At 41.2% G+C, this 8,990-nt stretch overlaps 1 protein-coding gene across 2 annotated transcripts in view; it reads left to right on the top strand.

The window, feature by feature from the left end:
* The first annotated feature begins 1,694 nt into the window (after positions 1 to 1,694).
* LOC117610572 (LON peptidase N-terminal domain and RING finger protein 3) overlaps positions 1,695 to 8,990 on the top strand; it is a 44,217-nt gene continuing 36,921 nt past the window's right edge. The window contains exon 1 of one of the 2 annotated variants that reach the window (XM_034338143.2): positions 1,695 to 3,758. In XM_034338143.2, the coding sequence (XP_034194034.2) occupies positions 3,191 to 3,758 (568 nt within the window). In that variant the 5' untranslated portion in view covers positions 1,695 to 3,190. The remainder of the gene's footprint in view (positions 3,759 to 8,990) is intronic. The other variant, XM_034338147.2, reaches the window with a different exon arrangement.

The raw sequence follows: 8,990 nt of genomic DNA, 5'->3' as shown, positions 1-8,990 counted from the left end.
AAAAATCGGGGTTAAAAGCGATTTTTTAGTAAAGTTCATCAAAATTGACGGATTCTTATAATATCTTTTCTTAAATTGATGATCAATGTTTATCGATATTTTGTTGCAAGGTGACTGAACAGGAACGATAAATAATCGTGTTTTTTGGTCGCAGACTGATCAAAGGTGAGATTAAATTCGTTTCTTTGGATGATAGGTGAAAACCGCGGTTCCTCGTGACTACAGCAGGCTCTTGATAATTTTCCGCTCGATAACTTTTCGTAGAGGTCTGTTTCCTTCCAGCATACCGTTTCTCACGCATGTGATTTGTTAAAACATTCAATGGTTTTGTAGATATTAAAAGCAAACTGTTGAAAAAAATGTAAAACTACGTCAATGAGCACGTATGTGTTTACAGCATAAATTACGTGATTGTTTTCTCGAATGGTGAAACACATTATTATTATCTTCACATTTTCTTCTTGAACATGGTTGCATAAAATAAAGATATTTATTCCAACCATTAAGGAATTTTCATTCCCACAGTTTACTGTACAATTCATTTTTATGGCTATGCAATTATAGATTTTATGTTTGGGATTGTTGTTACAACACAACGTCGACTAGGTGCTGAACAAATGACGTTGATTAATAGAAACATTGCGCAATGAGCAATAACTAACAATGAAATATTTTGCGTTCAACGAACGAACCTGTGGCGGAGAATAAATAAAGGAAGATAGTAGAAGAAGAGGATAATCACGTTATGCGACGTATAGAACATGTAATAGCATGGTGTAGAAATTAATAAAGAAATTAATCATTCGATAACTAGGTAGGCGTACGCAACGCGTGTTTTATCGTTACAAACAGCAGTTTCATGTATTACAAGCGATTAGAAGCTGCATCGTTGGAAGAATGCAACTGAGAGTCAAGTTGAATTCTTCGTGGCTATCTGCATACTTCTAATCGTAACCATGATCGAACATTAGCGAAACCAACTAGGATTTTTTGAGGGGTGGACCAAGCTCCCTTAGCTTCGTTAACAACGTCGAGCAAAAGAATTGTAGAATTTTAGAATTTCAAAATTTCAGAAATTTTCGAACCATAGATCTTAGAATTTTGAAGTTGATAAATTTTCCGCCAAACTTGGAAGTTTGGGAAAATTTTCGGTGGGTATGATTAATTTAAAATTAGGGCTCGTATTCTACAAGAGGCTCCGGTATGTCACTAATCTTCCGATAAGAATTCAAGTTCCAGTCCGCCCCTCGTATCCAACCCCTAGCTTACGAGTCTGAAACAAATTATCCCCAAAATGCATGCACATAAATTTTAATACACATATGTTACAAGGAACGGGGTTGTACAGCCGGTTACGTTTGTTCTAGCATAAGTATCCCGTTGTATCGTGTACTCGACTAACCCGTCTCCCTGTGTTACTGAATCACAAAACAAGACGAATAGCAGCGTGCATAAGAAACACGCATGGTACACCATCTCGGTGGTAGGAACGGGTGAATAATCGAGTGCATCGCGCAAACGTGGACGATGGAGAAGTGCGTGTACAGTGCGTCTGCGTCGACAGCAAGTGGCTGGTGCACACCGACGCGTATCCGAGGGGGCAGCGTACGTAGGTCTGGTCTCGGTGCCGGGTAAAGCTGAATACCACGACGTGCGGAGCAAGTACCGTCGTCGTCACTGCTCATGCTCAGTAAGATTCCTAGAGCCCGGAGAGACAAGGCTCGCCCGTGGAATAATTGATCCAATCGAAACTCGTCTCGCTCCCGCCACGTTTTGTGCACTGACGCGACGCGACGCTCTTTATGTAAGCTGACCGCGGTCGCGCGTCCCGCTGCACCGTCCGCGAATTCCCGACCAGGAGTGCGTTCTGTATCGAGTTCCTACGCGACGAATCCATTCCGCGAACAGCAGGCATCTTCGATCGGCCGAAGATAGCGACCACCAACAAGTGTCCCGGATAAACGATCCCCGCTTGGCACCAACCAACCTGTTTACCATAACTCCGTGCGAGCTCACGCGTTCACTTTTCCTCAGGGGTGGCGTAGTTTTTATTCCAAGGGCGGTAAAACAGTTGGTCTCTGAAAGATAGCGCGGGTAGTCCGCGACAGGACGCATCGTCAGGCGACGCCGCTCGATACGCTCGGTGGAGCCTGTTGATACTCGAAGGCTATGTAGCATGCAAGATGAATGGGGCTGGTTTCAAATTATCGCAGGAGAAGAAGAAATTATGTTAAGAAGATCGTTCGGTCGTCAGCTCGGAGGAAGGAGAAGGTTAATCCTTGGTCAGGATAATAGGAGCGTTAAGTGGAAAATCTAGTCAAGTCGGATGACCAAGCGTGACATCTAGTCGAGCGAGTTGGTAATCGAAGGGATAGAAGCAGGGGTTAAATCCGTGGACAGAGGAAGGAGAGGGATCCTCCTCGTCCCGACAGGACGATGACTGTGCTCCGCGGGAAGGGTGTGGCTCGACACCGACGCGAACGCCTACGGAGAAGGAAGAACAACCGTTGGTGATATAGCATGTTGCACGCTATCGTGAAATAGCGAGGTGGAAGACAGAGCGCAGAGAGGAGTCGAAGGTGTGCGTGCCGCCGCGCGGCGCTGTCGTCGTCGTTTGGCTTGCCACCGCGGTTGCACCGACGCCACCACCTCCACCGCCACGGCCCACCGTCGCCCCTCTCGCTACCGCTTGCCGCCCGGTTCGTTTACGTTTCTGACAGTGGCCCGAACGAGCGGTGACAGCCGAGGCGGCAGTTCCCAGTGCGCCGTCGTACTGTGCGTATCGTGTCTGCGTGCCGTTCCTCCGAGATCCTCTTACCGCGTGGTCGGCCAACTGTCAAACCTGACCAAAGAATCGACTTATCGGTTACACCCGATAAACGGTAAACCTCTCCGATAACCTCGCCTCCTTGTCACAAGTGTTCCTTGCATCCGGATCTGATTTACTAGCAAGGAAAAAAATATCGACGCTTGTTTTCGTAACGTAAAAAGTGCTTCGATGAAGTAAGATGTGCATTGTTTTTAAAGCTTCGAGGATAGCGAGCAGCGGATCGTATCGCGTACTTTACACCGCGAACGACGCGTACACGTAAACCCTTTGCTATCGTGCACGCGCCCTTTTCCCCCCGAACAAGGGAACAAGCTCGAAGGATAAGTTGTACGAACAGCTGATCCGTTGGCACAGGTAAAAATGACGGAATTGGCGAAAGAAGCTTTCGCTTCGCGCAATTATCGTCTCGCTGTTGAGATGTACGAGCGCAACCTGAAACACCAAACACCGACGTTCGAGATGCTCGTTGGATACGGAGATTCCCTGGCAAAGTGCGGTCGTATCAGGGAATCGATCGGTGTTTATGCAAGATGTTTAGCCGTCGGCTCCATTCCACCGGAGAGACTGAAACACCTGGCCAATGCTCTTCTGGACGAGTTATCCGGCGCAGCTACCACCGCTAGCTCCAGAAGGAAAATCGAAACATCGTTCGCGTGCCCTGTTTGCGAGGGAACCTTGTGCCAACCGGTGACCACGAACTGCGGTCATATTTACTGCAAGAATTGCGTGGAACCGGGAAAGAATTGTCGCGTGTGCGGGCAGAAAATCGGCTTGGTGGGTGAGACGAATGTGCTCGTGCAGAGACTCGTGGAAAAGTGGTGGCCACGCGAGGCGGAAGCTAGTAGGGCGAGACACGAGGGTGATATTCTGATGAAGGAGGGCCACTTGGCTCAAGCTTTGGAGAGGTACAATCTCGCGGTCCATCTTGGTGAGTTGACGCCTTACCTATTTTTTCCTCTTTAACGGGAATTTTCGAGACAGTTTCCTGTGGTACGTCTGATATTAACGAGTTCCACCGAGTGTCACATTATAGACAGCTGATCGAAAATGAAGATTTATCAAATTGTAGAGATGTCTTCGAGATTGTAACATTTGTAAAGTGATTCTCGTAATCGCGCGTGTTAAGGACACGACAGGATTTGTCCTTTGTCTTCCTCTTTATGCATTAACATTTGGAAACGTCTGTCTTACGCGCAGAAAAGTTTATTCGAGCTACTAAATTTTCACTACGGATTACAAAGTGGTTACATAAAGATCATTACGAAACAGCGAATCCGGATAACGTTACGAACCGCAGAAGATTGAATTAATTTGCACGTACCGATTTCAAAGATAACGAAACGAAGCTTGAAATACGAACGATTAGGTTCTCTATGATTATATGAAAAAAAGTTATCGAGCTCGATATATATCGGCTGTCAAGGAACTAAAAGAGTAGCGTGAACACTTCGAGCGTAAACAAGCTACGTTTCATGAATGATATTCCGTTCAAATGCGCGTATTTACTACGTGCTCATTTTACGGACAATGTCATCCGCGTTATCTGTCGGTCAAAGAGATTTTTTTTGCGACAGAAAACATGTTTCACGATTTTATAAACAACGCCGTAAATCATATGCACTTTTGGTCCTCTTTGTTTGGCGTGCAAAAAGTAAGCATTCCACTTCTATCTTCTCTTTGTTTGAATTTCTCTGGTATAAATCATTTCTTTTTTTTTTTTTTTATCTTAACGTTTCGAAAATTCAAATAACTCTGAAGCATTCTCGCTTGCAATAACTAAAACTTACAACAAGTACACTCGCGACCAAATCAAGTTTCCCCGCGGAAAATGGTTCCCGCTCTTCGCTCGAGGCATTCCCGAGGAAAATGACAATATAGCTAAGCGGGTCTCGCGTGTATAAACTGTTGTATAAATGTTTACGTGGGAAAATTTATATTAATATTTATTTTGTTACTCATACTTTTCAGTTAAATACTAAATTTTATAATATTTAATTGGTGAAAGAAATTTTTATTCGAAACGCACTAAAAATTAATATGTTTTGGATTCTTCAATTTGATAGGAATCTGTTAAAAAAGATCATACGACTATTGCAAATTTGAATATTATGAAATTTTTATTTAAAAAGCGAATTAACGAGGGGATTTTCGAGCATGAACGCAATTCCTGTTCCTCTGACCACCATAGGTGGGTTTTAATCGCTCCGGTTTAAGCAAGCCCTGGTTGACGACCCCGTTGCAGTCGCAGCACAGACTTCTTTGTTCAGATTCCTAAACGTCGAAACGTCTGGCTCCATTTCTATTTTTTAATCCGTGACGCTATCGATGCGATCGTCTTCTGGTAAACAGAATTCCATCTTAGAAATTTTATCATTAATAAATGTATCGTTTTATGAAGATTAATTACGCTGACTGGTGCAGTGAAAATGGACATCGGTGGTCAGACGTGTTATTCGTTTCCTTACATCATTCGAGTGTGGATATTTATGCAAATAGGATATTTCTTTATTTTCTCTCTTCAGATGACACACAGTATTGTTTTAAGTGATAGATTTACATATTTCTTGCAAGCTCTATTATGATTATTAATATTTTAACCCTTGAACTTCAGTGTCTGGATCAGTCGTGACCCGAAGTTACAAAACTTTTAAACTAAAAAGTTTCATATATTGAAGCAATAATTGTTAAAGAAGCAGTGTAAAATTTGGAAAATGATCCGCTGTTCAAGGGTTAATACATTGAATGAAGTATGAAAGCAGATGAAAAAATTAAATTTTAATAATATCAGATGTGTCTCTGTTGAATATCGTGGGCTACCGATAGTCTATGCGGCACTCAACCTGTTAATCTTACAAGTCACCTTTTTGTTGTTAATTATTCAATTATACAAAGTTCAAGATAACAGTTACCAATGAATTCCATGGTACTAAACGTGTTAATTAAGAAAGAGCAAACGCTTTGTTCACGGTAACGTTTGTCCCATAGAAAGCTAAAAAAAGACACTTCTCCATTCTGGTTGGCGCAATGTATCATAGAAAGATTCGAAGAACGCAGAAACCGGCTGCTCGTGGTAGATAAACCGTACCTGCAGCCGGCAGGTAAAACGATTCTCTCGATCCTACTGGAAAGAATAACTGAATCGATCGCATTCCTTCTCCCTCTACGTTGTTGCATGCCGAGTGCAGCGAACGGGCTCTCGCGTGGAAAGGGAGGCGGCTGCGTTCGAACGCGAAGACGACGACGACGTCGCTAAGTTCACGGCCAGTCTGAGGTTGTTCTTATATAACGCTTCGAAAGAGAGAGAAAGAGAGAAGGGAGAGAAAAGGATAGACTGTCGGGAGTGCCGAGAGGCCAGATTATTCCTAACACCGAGCCATTCGGAGGGACACGGTGCTGCATGTACCGTGAACACGAAGATCCGCGTTCTGTCGAATCTTGTTTTCGCCGCGGAAAATTCAACGCGTCTTATACGCGTGGAATTGAAGCGGCATGTGCCACGAGGCGCGATACGAATGTTATTTCATTGTCTGTCAGGAAAAAAGCTAGAGAGAACTATGCTGATTACCAACGCCGGGTCCCCTTCTAAGCCTCCCATTTACAACGTTAAAAAATATTGAACGAAATTTTTTTTTACTCTTACCTTTGATTGCCTATGATCGAATGTTATTTTATTTAGAATAAGTTTCAATTTTTCAAGCAAGTTTATCAATCAAGACGGCCTTTAAAAATTTCATAGACCTGCACTCCAAAAATCTTAATTCAATTCTGATGATTGTTCAAAGGCATTAGATTGTCTGGACATCAAGATTGTTTAATAAATTAAAATTAAATGCATTTATCGTGGATTATATAATTCTAGTTTAGGTAATGAACCCTTGAACAGCGGAGTCTCTTGGGTCAATTGTGACCCAAACTTACAAAATAGTTGAATGATTAATTTAAAAATAAAAGAGTTTTGGTTTATTATTCACTGCAGCAGAATGCGTGGTTTAGTCACTCGCGTTTGATTTTTATGCGTTGAGATTAGACGCGGGACCTTCTCTGTAAAACGTAATCTACGATGACGGAGATAACGAGGACGATCTAGGCAAGGACGATTAGTCATGAAGCATGGATTACGTGTTATCGCGGCTCCGCGTCATTGTTCTTGGTAATCATTTACCAACCATATCGAAAAGAGATGTTTCATGTATGTCAGGTATCACCGTGAGAAAACCATCTGTCAGTACTCGAGAACGAAAATGACTTTCTTTTACTATAATTGTGTAGAAAATATTGAGAAGAAAGATTTAAAAAAATGTATCATTAAATGGAATTTTAAAGAAAAAAGAAAATGGATCCATTCATTTGAATTATACATTCAACTTTAAGTTAATATCTTTGTATATGTTTTGTAAGTTTGGGTCACGATTGACCCAAGCGGCTCCGCTGTTCAAGGATTCATTATCTAAACTAGAATTATATCATCCACCGATCCAATTGCAAATCGTAACAATGATGTCAGAGCCAAATTACGATTTCTCGGACCCAGCGCTATCAAACATTCGAGGGATTTTTTGCTCTCGAATAACAAAATTAATTAACATTTAATCACAAAGAAAAAGAGCAACAGTAAAAAAAATTTTGTTCAAGACCTCCTCTTAATCCGACACTGAATGATACAATTGCAAAAAATAATTTTTCAGGAAACAAAGAAAACCAATTTCATTTAATAGAACTTGTAATTAAATAATGTAGGATGTGTTTTATAATATTGGCCAGGAATATTAAAAAAAATGATGTCAACTTCTATAGTGGAAAGATTAGATATGTCGAAGACTAATAGTACAATTATATAAAAATTTGTAAATGTTCAGTTACGTCGTCATTTCACTGGAACAGTATATCTATTTAAACACACGTCTTCCCATTCTTGAATCTCATTCATGAATCTTTATTTTTCTTGCCTCTAACTACACACTCGTACGTTTCTTTTCAGTCATTCAATTTACTCACACTTTGGTTAATTGTAAATTTCATATTCATTCTTAATGAGCTCCATTCATACTCTTGCGCATTGCACACCTCTGTTAATTTCCTACTCTACGATTCAATGGATTTCGAAAACAATCACAGAGAATAAAACAAGAGAGAAATAAAAAATTTCAATTTATTTGTATTTTGGTATGAGCCAGGGGAGGACTGACCGCGGGGAGTTTGAAAAGATTTCCGGTAATCCGGTAGAGATTTTGGGGCCCAATTAATTAAAATGAAGGGCCGTATTAAAACGATTGTATTAGTTCTATACAATTAAAAAAAAAATTTTCTTGATACGGTTTAATTACCTTTGGAACATACATGGTATCGCCATGCTGGATTCTCCGTATCGGCGATGCAGTCGGGAATATCAAAATTACGTAAGCGCCGGGCGACGCAGAAACTAAATTTAAAGAAGCAAAAACGAATCGCGTAGTTGGAGCATGAGCCATCTGCAAACACGTAGCCCGATCGCTTATTTGCTCGGTTGCACCTGCACCGTCCACCTGGCCTTTAAGCCAGTTACAGCGACTTTAATTTCCCCGACATGCTCGTACCCCGACTAAACTCTTCTCCAGCATTAAGTAGCCTGTTCAATCTTGCTTGGATGCTTTCGGACCGGAGCGAAACCCAGAAGAAAGCAATTGCACCGAAATAATAAAGACAAAATGATGACAAATAATAATTTAATAATATATTTCGTTTTTATTATTATGCAGAATAGATTTCAAAATATACTTTTTTTACTGCTGAATGTAGAAATTCAAATAGCATTCTTGATTATTGAAAATTAGCATCTCCTGTCAATCTCGTTTTTTATCAAAGACGATATTTGCCTTTATCTACTTTGTAGCGGGACGAAAGGAATGCTACATTGAATTTCAAGGGACATTAGTAACGAAAACGATTTCTCATACGTGATCATTGTCTTCCGAGTATTTTCGAATCACGGTATTCCGTTTCTGCAAAGTTTGCTATAATTATCATTTGAGTGCCAGCTGTACTTTATATAGAATGTGCTCGTCGCGCGGCAAGTTCGATGACAGAAGTTAGAAAGGAGGAGAAGTACGTAATTTTCATTCGAAATTTGTAATTAAAGATTGTAGAAAATATTTAGGACAAGTAGGTTATTAATCTCTGAAGT

This window comes from Osmia lignaria, chromosome 10 (assembly GCF_051020975.1).
Source record: "Osmia lignaria lignaria isolate PbOS001 chromosome 10, iyOsmLign1, whole genome shotgun sequence".
NCBI lineage: Eukaryota > Metazoa > Arthropoda > Insecta > Hymenoptera > Megachilidae > Osmia > Osmia lignaria.
The sequence above is the reverse complement of the archived record's forward strand: the minus strand, read 5'-3'. Positions and strand labels throughout refer to the sequence as shown.